A 16,950-nucleotide genomic window follows, 5' to 3' on the forward strand; every position below is an offset into this window, starting at 1 on the left:
AATATGGCTTGGCCAGAGTGAATAGAATGTATGTTATCAAAATTCCTTTTAACACCTCCCCATAGTATTGAACACCATCAGCATCAGTCAACATCACCAACCAAATCACTGCGACATTGTATCCATTTTCTTTTCTTCCCCATCCCTCTCCCTTAGACTTTCTTACCTCTCTCCCGCCTTGTACTGCCTCCAGTCTTTTCTGGTTCAAACCCTGAAAGAAAAAAAACGAAAATGTTACTGTTGGCAAGAAATAACCAATAATTAGTACTAATGCAAAATTTTTGAAGTGAAAGAGAATTCATTTAACAAAGAAGATTTGAATGTAGATGAATGTATGACCCATTTTTTTCTAGGAGAATGGTTTATAAGGGCTGTACATAAAATTTAGACAACAGGTTATATACAAAATTAAGAGAACACACCACTCAAAAGAAAATGAAATGAAGGTAGATAGCTGATCAGTAGTGATACTAAAATCATGTTTAAAATTAACAAAAGCAAACTGCATATGCATCAATCACATTGATTTGGTAGCAATAATGGTCTTTAATTTTCAGAAATAACATTTACTATGCTGTTGTAAGTCTGTAACAGCCAGTTACATATAATAATATATGTAAGAAAAAGACACGAATTTGAAATCCAAACACATCCTCAGTACACAGAAACCCACAGTTGAGTGCTCTACTTTAATATCCTAGGCAATATAGAGTAATACACACGATGAGAAAACTTCCCTCTAACCTGCCCTTAAATTAAGAGGAGACACACAAAGTATACATGTTGCATTTCAATTATGTCAAAAGAAAATACAAATCCATTGGTCAGGCATATCCTTGTTCAATGATTAATACGTGCCCACCTTTTTTTCTCAATTATTTTATTTTAAAGTCTTTTTTATGTTGCTTGTGCCAGTAATGGATTAAATAGTGCCTAGCCAAATATCTATCAATATTTATATCTAAGTCTTCAAAGGTGGTACCAATGCACTTTGTGCTAAATCCCAAGACCATGAATAAAAATACAATGTAAAGCATTTTTTTTAGTAATGACTGTCCCTTGGTGAAACCACAGTCTAAAAGATACTGTTTAAAACTGAAGTAGTATGTATAGGATATGTTGATAGAAAGTTCTTTGTCTACTGCATTGCCCCTGGCACATCTTGGGGCCCCAGTATAAGTAAGCTGATAAAAAGCAGCAGCTTCCTTTGCAGCACTGGTGATCATCCGGGAAACGTTCAGGATTTTATCTCCTGATGAAGGACTTCCTCTGTATTCTATTATCATAACAGCTTTCTACACTAAAAGAGGAGGGATTCACTTTAAGTCCCCAATAAACACCATGCATAATTAAATGGTAGAAGGGTTCATCTTTTTCTTAGCAGACCTATTGCAAAATATGCTTGCTGTATAAGAGTCCGGCTGTCTATCTATCGTTCCTGGAAATATTGCTACTTAGAAAGCAAAATAATGGAAGCTTTTTTGCCTCCTCTAAATACAATAAAAGCTTCAATTCCTATTAATTTTCCTACTATAGTAGCTTAGTATGTTGAGGAACTGCATGAAAACTGCAATAAAATGTGATCTCACAGTACCTAATTCTTCCTTTCTGCCTTCTTTTTCCTCTTATTCTCTTTCCCTCCTTCTCTCAACCACTTACTTTAGTTATTTTACAATACATATTTGTGCTATATGTACTATGGCATTTGTACCAGACACCATGCTAGATATTGCAGATATAAATAACATAGTCCTCAAGTTTAGATCATTGATTAAACACACAAAGGTTAAGATAAAACTTCAGGAGAATGATGTCAGGTATATAAAAATTTCTCTGAGCATAGGAAGAAAGAGGCTCATTGAGGCAGCAAACAGGCAGAAGCATCAAGGATCACACAGGAGGATCACATAGGGGAATCACATCGTAACAGTCCTAGAGGCAGAGGAAGGAACACAGAAGGAGAACAGCACTCAGTGCTCTGGAGACCTGGCGTCGCAGCAAGTCATCACGTGGGAACTCATCAGAAATGCTGACTCCACCCAATACCAGCTGAACAAGAATATATATTTTAACAAAGTTTCCAGGCAATTCATATGCACATTAGAGTTTGAGAGGCACTGCACTAAGAGGTCTAGGAAAGGCAAGTGGTTTAGGTGGCATATATTGTGACTCGGGCGAAAAGGAGTAGCTGGAAAGTAAGGCTGAAAATGTGACCAAATGGGGAAGTCTTTCAAGAGAAGGAGTTTGTACTATTGTTTAAGTGAATGCTTACTTTGATAGCAGTTTTGAAAACTGAGGGTAAAATTTTAAAATATCAAATAGAGACATAAATGAGAACTCTCATATTCTCATAATTGAGTCAAAACCAATAATTCATTCTCCCTTTTTTTAGAAACACTGCCTGAAGAAAAACGGAAAAAATACAAATAAATATTGGGATTTATCTTTATCACAACCTTTTTCACCTGCCTTTAAATTATTTGACAGAGCTTTAAAAAACTTGACTTTTCACATTATTATGAATAATTTTGACAAAGTATTTTTCTATTGCTGATGAAAATCTGAATAGCAGAACTCCTTAACTATATATTCTGCATTATCACTATTTTTCTTACATCTGGTAAGAAAAATACCCTGTAAGAAAGATATAGTAGACTTAATTATTATATCTCTAGCTTTATATTTTGGAATTTAAGGAAAGATTTTTTACTGTTTTTATTGTTGCCTTAAGCAGCACAGAGTGTAATCACTTATTAAGTATTCATAGTTATAAGAAAATATTTGTAGGGTCCATTTTTTTTCATTTGGTGATAGCATTTATGTTTAAAAAGGCAAAATTTTTATAATATCTTAACAGAAACTAGACTGTTTGTGTTTAAAAGGTTTTTTAAGTGGTTTTTAAATTTTTATCTCATACATAAAACATTAGAGTTGGTTAGAGAAAACAGTTGCAAAAAATATTAACTAAGGCCATTTTGTTTTTAAAAATAGACCATTGCTTTACTGAATCTAGAAAAGGCTCTAGAATCAACCCGGCAGTTATTCCTGTAAATAAATGGCAGCCTGATTTCTGAGTATAGAAAATTATGTACATATACAGGATGTATTTTGAAGAGTCTAAATTTCATATGAAACTAAGATGTAAAACAAAATATTAGAACATTTCCTAAACCTGGTAGTGTAGGCTAAAAATAAATTGTAAATGGTGTCCATGCCCCTAACTTTTAGGATATGGGAAATAGTATAATGGTGTGCTTTTGAATTCAGATGATTGAGAGCTTATAGCTTCAGTGTGGCATATTATTTTGTGTTCTAACAAATAATATAGTATTTCTCAACCTCATCTTTTTTACTTGAAAAATAATAATACAGTAACTCATGTGGTTGCTATAAAGATAAAACTGGACAGTATGTGCATAGCACTTAGCAAAGGGCCAGGCACAGGGTATCCTAAAACAGTAATTATTATCTCCTCTTCTTATACTAATTTTTATTATCATTATTATACATATATAATGTGTAAATATAAGATCAATTAGAACAAAATACTTTGGGTTTGTGCCTTTCATTTGAAGAATACAAATTATGTTTTTCTTTAATTCCTCAATGCATTTATATTTGCAATGGTGTTCTGAACTTCTTGTCTGTTAATTCTATCATCTGTCATTTCCAAGTCTGTTTCTATTGACTGAATTATTTCCTGGTTATAAGTCACATTTTCCTATTTTTTTCTTATAGCCAATAATGTTTCTATTGGTTGCCAGATATTGTGATTTTTATTTTGTTTAGTGCTAGACACTAAATAAATTTTGTTTATTACCTTAGAAAGAGTTAGGATTGTTTCTGGCAGATGGTTAACTTGTGGTTCACACTGACCACTCTGAGGCTTGTTTCAGAAAAAATTTAGGGTGAGTTTGAAGTAGTGTTTAGAATTATTTATCTGTTACTGAGCTTGACCCTTTTTTGCTCTCTACTGAATATCCCATTTATTCAGTGAAGGACTCACTACTCTGACTAATGGGAATTCAAAAGATTCTCAGGCCAGTGAAAGCTCTGGGAATTCTATTTCAAGTTATCTGGTAATCTTAACCTTTTCCTACTCTTGTCAAATTTCACTCTACACATGTGAAGACTGTTATTCAAACAAAATTCTCAGGGTAACACCTATGCAGATATCTAGAGATCTTCTTTGTGTTTTTTCCTCCTTTCTGGTAATCAGCCCTGCAAATCCAAGCTGCCTGTTCTCTCCAAACTCAGATCTTTGACTCCTCAACCATAAAATGTAAAGACCGTGAAGTTCTGTCTGGGTTGTCTCTCCATGTACCAAGGTCCAAAAATTGCCTGCAGGCAGGAATCCAAGTATCGCAAGGCTCTCTTTATTTCTTTCCTTTTTCAGAGGTATTATAGTGCATCCCTGTCTGTCTTTTAATGTGCGAGAATGATTTCATATGTTTTGCCTAGTCTTCTAACGATTACAGCTGGAGGGTAAGTCTTACAGCCATTTCTCCCTCACATATAGAAGCAGAACTCAAGGTAAGTATTTTAAGCTTACTTTTTCAAAGGAGGAAATTGAAACTTACAGAATTTAAATTATGTGATTCTGAGTACCAGAGTTAGTAAGTACAAAAACAAAACTTAAACCAATACTTTAAGAGCTGAGATACCAAGTTCATTGATTCATCCTTAGTCAAGTTTCTTTACGTTCCCACCAGTCCAGATGTTTAATGTCTTATGTACTTATGAACACAAATTTATCATAACGTGGAACTCATGCATGAGTCATGATGATTCTTCAAGGCAACACAGTGATTTAAGAGGAGTGAGATGTCAGGACTTTAAGAAGCATATTCGCTTGGATGGAATAGGAGTTGGGGAATAAACCTGCCAGGGTAGATGTGATTTACTGTATACACTATATAAAAAGCTTCGCCCTAATTTAGGCACTGAATTATTGAAAGACCAACCTAGAGGTTAAAGGACTGAGTCAGAGAACCGGATGGCAAGAAATTAGGAGCCATATGTGCAAAGAAAATAAACTAAGATTTCCATATGCTAACAAGGCTTTAGGCAAGGATGTATTTCAGTGGAGAAGTCAAAAGATCTAGTGTATAATAAGATTCACTAATGATTCTTGAGATGTGAAGTCCTAATTGATGGCAGAAGTTAGTTTGAGTCCTAGAGTGAATCTAAACCCTCAAGTTGGTAGGTCAGGTGACTTGAGTGAGGAAATCTGTTAGGGAGATGTATCAACAGTGAATTCTAGTTTCTACTAGGAAAACTACAGCAATCTTGATTTTTGTTGACTCTTACTGAGAGTAAATTAGTCAATCTTCTTTGAGAGATCAGACTGTAACATCAGCCTGATTAACCAAGAAACAACAATGAAGACAGAAATTTTTCAAAAGAAATATGAATCTCAAGGAAACCAAGCCCCTTGGTAGTGTTTACTTACTTATATACCACACAACTTTCACATTTTAAAATGAAAAAGTACTTGGAATTTTCATATTGTGTAATTGCCACTAAGAAAGAAAGAAGTGTTTAAATTCTATTCACTGAGACAATCTGACTCTCAGAAAGACCTGATGTAGACAGAAACAGTAAAATTACTTATGTATATGTAAATATGCATGTATATTGGTTGACTCAAAATTAATACAAGATTTACAAAATTTTAATTAATATAAAAATCTGCTTCATTATTCTCAAGTAGTAAAGATAATATTTATCTAGCATAACTTCAGAAAATCATATTTTAAAATATTCTGGGGAACCACAGTTGAGGAAAATATATTTTCCTTATTTTACATATATTGTCACTGGAGAGTATAATTTGTCTTGATCAAAATTAAGAACATGAAACCAAACCAAAAAGCTATAAATTGTAGGTATAAAAAAATTACCCCAAAGCAAATGTTCTATAGCATGCTAAATTAAGATAGTTTACTAAGCATTAAAAGAAAAAAAGCTATTAACTGAAAAAAAAATAGAATTTTCTACCTTTCTACCAAAGTCTCTCTTGCAGAACAGCATTCAGACATCTGTGTGAACACCCTCAGTAACTGTGCTAGGGTATGAAGTCATCTCTGTCTAAAGTATACCAAAGAGGCAAGATAGTAATGATTACAAAGTCCTCCCAAACTGCTACTATGTTGTGAAGATTATCCATGCGTCCCTGTAAACAGAGTCAGAAATAAAGTATCCAATACCCCTAGATTTGGTCGCTTTATTTTTCCAATATGGAAAACTAGAGAATGAACAGATGGAATAGATATTTAATTTCCAACACTGTGGAGATTTTATTGTGATAATTTTTCTCAGCTGTAGAAAATAGTTAAGATTTAACTGGATAAAGCCAAAATTAATTTTTAAAAAAGCTTGAATAACTGTGTAACTTTTACATTAGCCTCAACATTGAAGACACAAGAAAGAGCTTGAAGGAACTTCAAATAACTTGTTGTTCAACCTCTTCACTTGACAGATGAGGGGGCTTGCTGCAGGGAACTTAACCTATAAATGGCAGATTCGGGGCTTGAATTCTGGTCAGCTGGTCCTGAATCAGGACTATCTTTCTTCTACCAAATTGTTTGAGTAGCTCTGTTACAAACTATTGCTTTAACAGCTGTCTATTGGAGTATTTCTAAACCATTTTATGTTTGAGGCACCATAGCTATAAAATTGAGGCAATTTGTAAGAATAAGTGAGGTAACATGTAAGACACAACTCAGTGCCTAGTCCATAGTAAACTAATTTTTATTAGTAGTATCACGATGTTGCTGTTTGTGTTGATATTATCCAAATGAAAACTAATTATTAATGCAGGTATAAAACTAACTAGTATTTTGTGGGTGTTATCTATGTGTCTAGCACTGCTCCAAATGTCTCACCTGGATTAATTCAATTCTTATAATACTTTTGCTATGTAATAGTTCAGCTTACATTGAGCTGAAATGAACATACCTTTTAGATGTTCTGTTCTGTTTGGAAACGGATTTATTTAGGAAAAAGACGACGTGTCACCTTAATTCTTGCTATTGTTAGTTTCATTTTGCAGCTATGGTGTATGGCCCAAAAGAATGCCAAGCATGTTTGTAAACACTTCTGTCCTTCCTGCTTCTTACCACTACATCTCTTCTTAAACAGGGGGCACCATTTTGGGGAGAAAAGCACATTTTTGGAAGATGAGGATCATGTTCAACTCTAGTTTTGGTTTACCTATCAAGAAAATGACATGGGGGTAGAAGGATATGGTGAGTTGTACTGGATGATCTTGGCAGAGCTTTAAAATTGAAGATCCCTGCTGTTTCAATTTTAAGACAGGAAGTTTGGTTTTCTTACAGGTTCTTGCTATGCATCTTTCTATCTTGCATGGCTTCTTAGTGAGACTGATGAGACTGCTCAAGAAGCTAAGAAAACCCAAGCCAAGTCTGAACACAGCTTGACATACCAATTACCAATCTTACTTGGTTCCTACATTCTTGTTTTCTTATTCTGGATAACTATTTTTTCTCTTTCAGCTTGCTGCACAGACTTTAAATTCATTGTCAAGTTTCACTTCCATTGCTGATTTAAAAACTTTTTGTTGTATATATGGATTTCCAACCTTAGCCATATTTAGAATTCATTTTGTAAGTGATAGTATTGACATGTGTGACTAGTCATAGGTTTACAGAACAGACTTAGCAATTCAGAAACTTTCCCAAGGCTGCTGAGCCTAACTCCAAGAATTCACTCTTACATATAATTTCCAGTCTTCCTTTAAAGTTAATGTACACAGTTTAAATATTCTTTGTGATTCCCTTATCCCTCTTTCAGCCATTATATTGGAAACCTTTTTTTCTTATACAATGTTAAAATTATAAATCACAGGAGATTTGTACTTCACCTGTTTGAAAAGTCTACAGAGTTCAGAAGAATTTGAGCTAAAAGAGGAAGTGGAAACAGCCAAATGTAAAAATTTGTCAAACTCTGTTTTCCTTTTTGCAGTTAGTCACTCTAGTCATCTTTGAAATGCTGTAAAATGATATCTGTGATCCATTCACTGGAAGCTTTGAATTGCTGTTCATCTCCCTTTAGAAAAAACAAGATCCATCACTATTTTCAGGGACTCCACCAGTCTTCACTGCTGAAGTTCTGTCACCTCAAAAGTGAAAAAGCATCCCATATTTTTAAAGTAATATTGTAACTACATCACAGGATACTTTAAAATGTCCACATATACATATTACAAAAATAGTATACAATTGTTGAATTTTTATTAGGTGACAGGTACTATACTGAGCACCTTACGTGACTTATTTTTCATTCCTCACAATTACACTATCTTGCAGGTGCCATTATGAATTCCTATTTTTGTCATAGGGTTACTAAGGCAAAGGGAAGTGAATTAACTTGACTAAGGAGACACAGCTAGAAAGAGGTGGAGTTCATTACTGAACCCAGAGCATCTGATTACAGAGCTCATTCTGCAACCACTACATCTACTACCACCAAGAGTAACTATGACTTTATGTTTTATGTATATTGAGATGAATATCTAATATGAATTAAATCAATATGCGTTTAATAAATGAATGACTGAGCAACCCATTAGAGGAGTAAGCCTAATTCCAGAATTATATTAAAGTCCACCTAAACCATGTCATTTTTACATATTGAAGTAGAAAGTGCAAGAGAAATTCCTGGTTTTGAATTCGTTTAGGATTTGAAAATAACGGTGGGAAAAAAAGTTAAAGTAAATGAGATTGGATTCCAGAGTTCCTGATTTCTTGGAAAGAAATGTAAAACTCAATTGAAATATTTCCTGGGGCAGACAAAGATTAAAAGAAAATTAATGTAACTATGCGGGCACAAATAGCATTTCTTAGAGTTTGTCTGTGATTATCGTTGCTCTAGGCTAACTAAAATATTAAACAAGTATAGTACTTCCATGCCTCCAGTTTTCTAGACATTCTCATCTTGGTATACTGCATAAGTTAAATTTCTTCTGCTCCAGGGACTTGGGTCCTCATATTTTATGAGCTTATATACAATGAAATTTGCCCTAAAACTAAAACATTTCCAGTCTTTCTGATGTTCACAGCTGGATGGTCACTTGTGATGAAGGTGCCTTTTCATTTCAGGTATGAAACTAATCAACAACAGAATTTCTACTAAGAGTTTGTGTAATATTATTTCTGACAACCTCTATGTGTGATTCTAATTCTTAATGCAAAACTGAAAAGACACAGTTTCAGAAAATAAGTAATCCTACTTTGCCTTTGCCTTTGCCTACATTGCCAATGAAAGGTGTACTGCTTTAGAATTCTCTCAGGGTGGTAAACATTAGTCCAGCTGTGAACTTAAACAGACATGAACAGGATTCGTGTCTAATGTGTGGAATATGGCACTGTAAAATATTTGAAAATGTATTCCTTGGTTTTGGATTAATTTAGGATTTGGAAATAACTGTTTCAAATTCCAAGTAATCCAATTACTAAGCTAATTGAATCATTAATCTGTCTAGTAAGCTGTCTTTTATAAGCTTACTATGCAACATAAAAAGAGAATGTACTAAAGTGTTTCAAGCAAGAGGACTAATAGATGGAATATGTTTATCTATCAATCTGCCTAACTGTAACTCCTGACCCTATCTTTTTCTAAACCCATCCATACCACTCCATCACAGAATCTGGTGTTCTTGATAGTCTTGTTCCACATTAAGCATCCTTCTAACATTGAGTTTTGGACTAAGTGCTCATCGCACTGGAATTCTCTTCACCTAGATAGTGGCATGATTAAATTCCACAACTTCTCAAGCCTTTGCTCACATTTTACCTTCTCAGTGAGGTATGCTTTATCACCCTATTTCATCTTATAGTCTACTGCCTACTTTACCTCTAGGGACACTTAAAATCTTTTAACATACTGTATACATTTATTATTATTGTATATCATCTATCTTTCCACATTAGTATTTGAGCACCGTTAAGACAGGGATTGGATCTTTGTTAAGTTTTCTAAATTATCCCAACTATCTAGACAGCACCTGGAGCATGGTAAGTGCTAAATAAGTACTTAAATGTTTGTTGAATAAATGGAAATTTACTTTTCTAGTTATCCATATATCTTAAGTTTTACCCAATCTGTACTATTTTAATTTCTGTTTGTAAATAGTACAAATTGTGTTGGCTTTAGTGATCTAGCAGATAAAACAAGTCAATTTATTTGTATTAAAGTTAAATCAGCAAATATCTAAAATTTCATTTAAGATTTGCAGCATCCTCTTATCACACTGTATCCTTTGACAGTACTAAAAGTGTGCTGTTATGTCTTCTATTAAAGATCAAAGCAATGATCAGGAGCAAAGACTTCATAACAATTTTAGAAAAAAATGTTGACTTCAGAATATCCTTCAGACACAGTTCTCAACTGGACAGTGTTCCCTTTTTACCAAGATGACAATAATTATTTCAAGATGAAAACTAAACATATGCAAATTTATAAATATAAACTGTCAATCCAAAAATGGGCAGAAAATCTAAACAAGCAATTCTCCAATGAAGACACATGGATAGACAATAGGCACATGAAAAAATGCTCAATATCACTAATTCTCAGAGAAATCCAAATGAAAATTACAATGAGGTATCACCTCACACCAGTCAGAATGACCATCATTCAGAAGTCCACAAATGATAAATGCTGGAGAGGGTGTGGAGAAAAGGAATCCTCCTACACTGTTGGTGGCAATACACTAGTGCAGCCATTGTGGAAAACAGTTTGGAGATTCCTCAGAAGACTAAAAATAGACTTACCACATGATCCAGCAATCCCACTCCTGGGTATATGTCCAGAAGGAACCCTAATTCAAAAATACACCCGCACCCCAATGTTTATAGCAGCACTATTTACAACAGCCAAGATATGGAAACAACCTAAATGTCCAATGACAGATGACTGGATAAAGAAGTTGTGGTACATCTATACAATGGAATACTACTCAGCCATAAAAAATAAAACAATGCCATTTGCAGTAACATGGATGGACCTGGAGAATGGCATTCTAAGTGAAGTAAGCCAGAAAGAGAAAGAAAAATACCATATGATATCACTCATATGTGGAATCTAAAACAAAAAAGACAAATGAACTCATTTATAAAACAGAAACAGACTCAGACATAGGAAACAAACTTATGGTTACCAGGGGGAAAGAGGGTGGGAAAGGATAAACTGGGAGTTCGAGATTTGCAGACACTGATTGGTATATGTAAAACAGATAAACAAGTTTATACTGGTATGTGTAAAATAGATAAACAAGGGAACTATATTCGATATCTTGTAGTAGCTTACAGTGAAAAAGAATATGAAAACAAACATATGTATATCCATGTGTGACTAAAGCTTTGTGCTGTATGCAAAAAACTGACATAACATTGTAAACTGACTACAATAAAAAATATAAATTGAATTCAACTAAAATAAACATCATGGATTACAGGAATCTATCATAATACCTAGAGTAATTACTTAGTTTTATCATAATATTTTAAAAATTATTCAGTTCAGAAAGACTGAATCTATATTGTGAATTGAGAACAATTCCAGTTTATAAAATGGTAAAGTTACATATGATTATATACAATGAATTCTAAATGATATTAAGTGGGTTTCTGATGCTGCCACTCAGTGTCAATTAGTTCTCAAGTAGGATCTCTTAATGAAAATCCAAGAGAAGCTAGAAAATGCTTCTATCTAACTTTTACTTCTATTTACTTGACTGGTCCATATTCTATTCACGTTCTTTCCTCTGTCACAAATACTGCCCCACTCACTGTAGTCTGCAATAAGATATATTTTCATTTATCAGAGTCGCTATTATTTGTAGAAATCTCAACATCTCAATTCTTCTAAGTCCCATTTAAGTAATGAGTCTTTATGAATATATGCCTAAAAAGACTCTGCAAAACGCTGTTACTTATGACCCTGAATGGGTGTCTCACTCTACCTGTTAGGTGCCCCTCGTGATGCTGCCCTTTTTCAGCTGGGTCTGCAGGTTCTCTGATCAACAGCCTCTGCATACTCTGTGTCCCCTGCTTCACATAAGTGATAGTAAGGATTTATATGCTTCTTGCTTCTGAAATAAGTTTACTCTTTGGAAAGAGTAAAAAAGTAAAAAAGAAACCACCATTGTACAAAAACACAGATTCTATTATATTCAATGTTTATTACTATTAAACATCCTTGAGGGTTGCTGCAGCTCAAAGGCTTTAATTATTTGTGCATTTCACAGCGACCATGTGGGTTACACATGCAGAAGCATCAACCATGTGCCAGACTCTCCCCTAGGTGCTGCAGGAACAAGCATGAATAAGACAGACAATTCTTATCCTCATGGAACTTATAATCTAGTGATTACAATTTTTATATTAAGATATTTATATATGAGTGTGTGCCCATATACATATCACTTTGTTATTTTTACTAAAAAAAAAAATAGTGCATTAGGTTCCTGTTTCCGTTTATATGACAAGATTATTTATGTAATTTTTTCCTCCAATATCAGATTTTGGATGCAAAGAGCAATGACAGGGTTGAACTGATTTGTACTAGAATAAGATTTGCATGGAGATATTTTTAACTACTTCCTTTGATTTTTGTCACTGAATTTTTACTTTGGCATATATCTAGGCACTTAAAAAAGAGTCAAGTGAGCAATTAGGAGTTAATTAGTAATAGGATATCCATGTGCATTTATAATTTGTCTTTCAAATGCAACAGAATGTGTGGAGTGTTTCTCTCTTTAATTACTTGCCTTTCAAATCTGTATTAGTAATTTGAGTATTGCGGCTTACATACATTTCAAGTGGAATAGGTTTCTTTTAATATTTGTTTGTTTTAGCTAAGCAAACTAATGTTCCAGAAACACCTTAAGACTCCTAACTCCCAAGGTTTATAGGTACTGGGACATCTGTGTGCATGTTTTGATCATATAGGGAAAATAATTTTTTCACCTATTAAAATAATTTGAAACCAAATAATTCCTCACCTTTTTTATTCTCTAGTGGTCATATAAAGACTACTTCTTTACCATTGATACAAGTCATAAAAAGCTTTCTTTAACTCAGTCTTTTAGGAGAGTTTGAGATTTCAGTTACAATGATGTTTATACGTTATAATTCTAAAGTCATCATCCTTTTAATGAATAGTTTTTCTCATTTTTCATTGCCTTTCACTCTCTTTAGCTGTGTCATTTCTTATAAGGAAACTTCTAGAAGAAATAGCACATCTCCTCTCCCCCCAGAGATGGTGCTAACACACTTGTTTACCCACCCTTATGCAAGAAGAGACCTGGGTAACTTTAGGCATTTTAGGTAGTGAAGTTTGAGGGATTTTTGAATACCCTGATTTGGGAGATTGAAAGGACCATCATTTTTGTAATGAAAACCATTACTCCAAATAGTTAAAAGAATCTACCCCAAAATACCTAATTAAATACTATGGATACAGGTTTTCCACTTTAAGTGTCACCTTTCCACAAGAAGTACCTAAAGCACATATTTGACACATTTTTCAAAGACAGCTCTTTATCTTTCCCAAAGCTTTCTTCAAATCTTTATTGCTAACTGGCCTTGCAGGTGACATTTAGAGTTGCTATTTATAAGAACTAACAAAAATGCTCAATGCTTTTGGGAGCTTCTCACCATTAATCTAAACTTTTCCTCCAAAAATACTTCAAACTCATGGAGATCTTCAATTGCTTAAGACTACCACTTTCTCATTCAGTTTCCCTCTAATTTCCTTCCTTTCAGCTTAGAGTCCAAGGCCCATAATTATCATCTGGCTGATACAAAAACCTTTCAACTTTTTGTGTTCTTTCTCCCTCTGTTATACTTTCCACCAAAACATAAACCCTTGGTATCCTCTACATAAGGTATAACTGCACCTAATAAATACGTGTTACTAAAGAAAAACAGTGTTGTATTTAAATTTATGATCACCAATTTGAAATCTGCTCTCAACATTTTCTCAAAATCTGAATCTTTACTTAAGATTTTATACCAGCTGTTCCCTTCTTGCAATGCTCTCTCCCCCAACAATCTTCATAGTGTTAGAGGGTTATCTTCTTGCCATTATAAAATAAATATTTACATATTCCTTTTTATAAATATGGTATTAAAATATAGACATAAATATTTGCAATTTGAATTCATGCAGAAGAAAAATTAGTTGAATACATTGGTTCTTTCCTTTCTCTCACTGACCTTGGAAAATTACTTAGACCTCAGATGACATCTCTCTTTCAGGAAAATTAGAAAATTGGACTTGATAGCCTTGAATATCTCTTTTAGCTCTAAAACACTGAAATTTTCTTTTCTTTTAGAAAGTTAAACTTTAAACCTCTCAATTTTAATTTTTGAGCTTTGTTATCTAATCAATTTCAACTCAAGAATTTTATCAATACTTGCTTCTGCCTACACCAAACCAGTGTCTCAGTGTGTATCTTCCTTAACTATTCTAAGAGCTCTCCAAAATACTAAACAAGTAACCAGTGCCAGTAAGACTGCATTACTTAAACTTTGCTGTAGAGACTTTATGTTGTTAATAATTATTACCTTGTAAATTGGTATTGCTTCCAGCATAACCAAAGTTTTCACTTTTAAATATAGTATTCATAATGTACAACTTTATATTGTCTGAGCAACCCTACAGAAGACTCAATATTAAACAAATAAACCAAATTGTGTCAAAATTCACTGCTGGAGATCTTACTTTATTAAATGCGTTTATTTCTGTCATTATTAATTTCTGGGAACAGCAAGACAGAACAGAAAAATAAATGTGTAGTCTGAGACTGCAAGTCAGAAAATGCACCATGCTTTAAATTTTCATCTGAAAGATCAATGTTCTGTAGTGTAATTTAATGTCCTCTCAAACCCAAAGACCTACCTGAAAATAAAACAACAATTTCCATTTCCCTAAAGTATCTACTCTAATTTAACTGCATTTGCATCAGGCATTTCTGGAAATTGAATCCCTCTTGGAAATCTATGAGCATTAAGAAAAGAATGTTATAACTATTTAGGGTATATTTTTATCCTCCCAATCTGATAATATAACATCTTTCAAAAGTCAGGTGATTCTTTAAATACATAATTTGCAATCATCAGATTTCCATTCAAACTAGTCCAGTGATTTGTTATAGTAAGAAAAAGCTAATGGAATAAGTTCTATGGCTACATTTGGCAAGAGTGAGCCAGGATGTACCAGCTGGAAAGATGTATTTTGAAATTAAACACTGTGTATTTACTCTGATGATATTGTTCTCCAATTTATTCAACTTGAAAGTGTAGCCAGGGAAACATTAGGTAGTGTTCCTCACAAAATAGCAATCTTACCATGGGAAAGTCCGAGGTTATTTGTCTGGCAGAATGGTCAGAAATGTTATTCTTTAGTCTTAAAGATTTCAAACCACTTTGTAGTTTTTTTCCAGCCAAGAGTGTGCAAACCTGTAAGAGACTGAAAACACCTAGGACCTCTCTCCCTACCCACCCTGCCCCACCATCATCAAGGGTGCAGTTTACCTAAAAGAGGAAGGGAGAGACAGTCTTCATGCAACAACGTTTGTGTTCGCCTGTGCTGTCCTGCTGATAGTCATTTCACCAACCCACTGACCCCCCGCTTTTATTTTCTGGCTTATCCATTCCCTCAGCAAATACTGTTTTGAGTGCTTACTCTGTGTTGGTCTGATTCTATGTGCTGAGCTTAGATAGACAAGGTGTATGTCTTATGGTGCTTACATTAAAATATTTCACAGATAAGTAATTTTACAGAAAGATTTACAGAATGTTATTGAAAGTAGCTTGAGAAGTCATTTAGCCCATTTTCCTTAGTTCATTTGTGAGGACATTGAGGCCTGGGAATAGGCAATATGACTTCTCAAAATTACACAGTTAGGGAAGGGCCACAGTACATGTGATGCCAGGATTTGTTCTACTTCTCCACATAACCCTAAGGATAATTACGTATTCACTCCTGCTTTTTGAAATGTTCCTTTCCTCTTACTCTCTCACTATGCTCTAGTTATTCTGTGACTGTGTTGTGGATGACCTGGTTGAGAGAGTTACACTTTTCAGTTTGCCCTTTTCCGAGTCACCTTCACTTCCAGGTTCTTTAATTGTTCTCTGACACCATAGGAACAATCTTGGCTGCAAAGGAGGCCAGGTGAATCCCCAAGGTTTGCTGCACAGTGCTTCATTTCTCTTCTGTCGCTGACTGTGAGACCATTTGGCAACAGTTAACTCAGAGCCTTAAGATAATTAGTTCCTCTTTTGAATGGCATGGTTTTAAGGAGGAAAGTAGGCAACATTTGTTTCAAAACCCAAATCTATCATTTGTAGAATCTGACCCATTTTGGTGGCTCTTCGATAATTTCTGAAAATAGTTTACGTGAATAATGTCTTCAATAAAGTGATCTCCTTACATCTTATTTCTGAATTATTTCTAATACCATGCCAAGCACAGCTTGCCCCAATTGAAGAGAAATCAACAAACAAAAAAACTTGATGGAAAAACATAAAATACTACAAAATAGAAATAAAATGAGAAGATAGTTTTAATTAAAGTGGATGAGTAATGTTTAATAATTACACACTTTATGTAATTTCATTTTTATAGATCTAAGGGTACTTAGCACCTAGCATTTAGAATAAATTACTACATATTGAGTCCTAACACACCAACTCATATTAATGTAAGAAGCCATATTCAAATATGAGTTATAAAAAGATGAATATAAAATTTTCAGTAGGATTAGACAAAAAATTATTTACAAATTTTACACAGATTTGTGTGTCAGATAATAATCTAAGTGATCTTTAGGAGTGTAGTACAATTCCTCAAGGAATTTGCTTAAATAGCAGAACAATCAGATCAGCTCTTGATAATTTTTTTATTGTTCTTTTTTAAGTC

At 33.9% G+C, this 16,950-nt stretch overlaps 1 protein-coding gene across 8 annotated transcripts in view; it reads right to left on the reverse strand.

The window, feature by feature from the left end:
- The window catches only part of CCSER1 (coiled-coil serine rich protein 1), a 1,108,361-nt gene that overhangs the window by 358,506 nt on the left and 732,905 nt on the right, over positions 1-16,950 (reverse strand). For all 8 annotated transcript variants that reach the window (XM_074343893.1, XM_074343839.1, XM_074343854.1 and 5 more), the window contains one exon: positions 167-211. In XM_074343893.1, coding sequence (XP_074199994.1) covers positions 167-211 — 45 coding nt within the window. The remainder of the gene's footprint in view (positions 1-166; positions 212-16,950) is intronic.

This window comes from Camelus bactrianus, chromosome 2 (genome assembly GCF_048773025.1).
Source record: "Camelus bactrianus isolate YW-2024 breed Bactrian camel chromosome 2, ASM4877302v1, whole genome shotgun sequence".
In the NCBI taxonomy this organism is placed as follows: Eukaryota; Metazoa; Chordata; class Mammalia; order Artiodactyla; family Camelidae; genus Camelus; species Camelus bactrianus.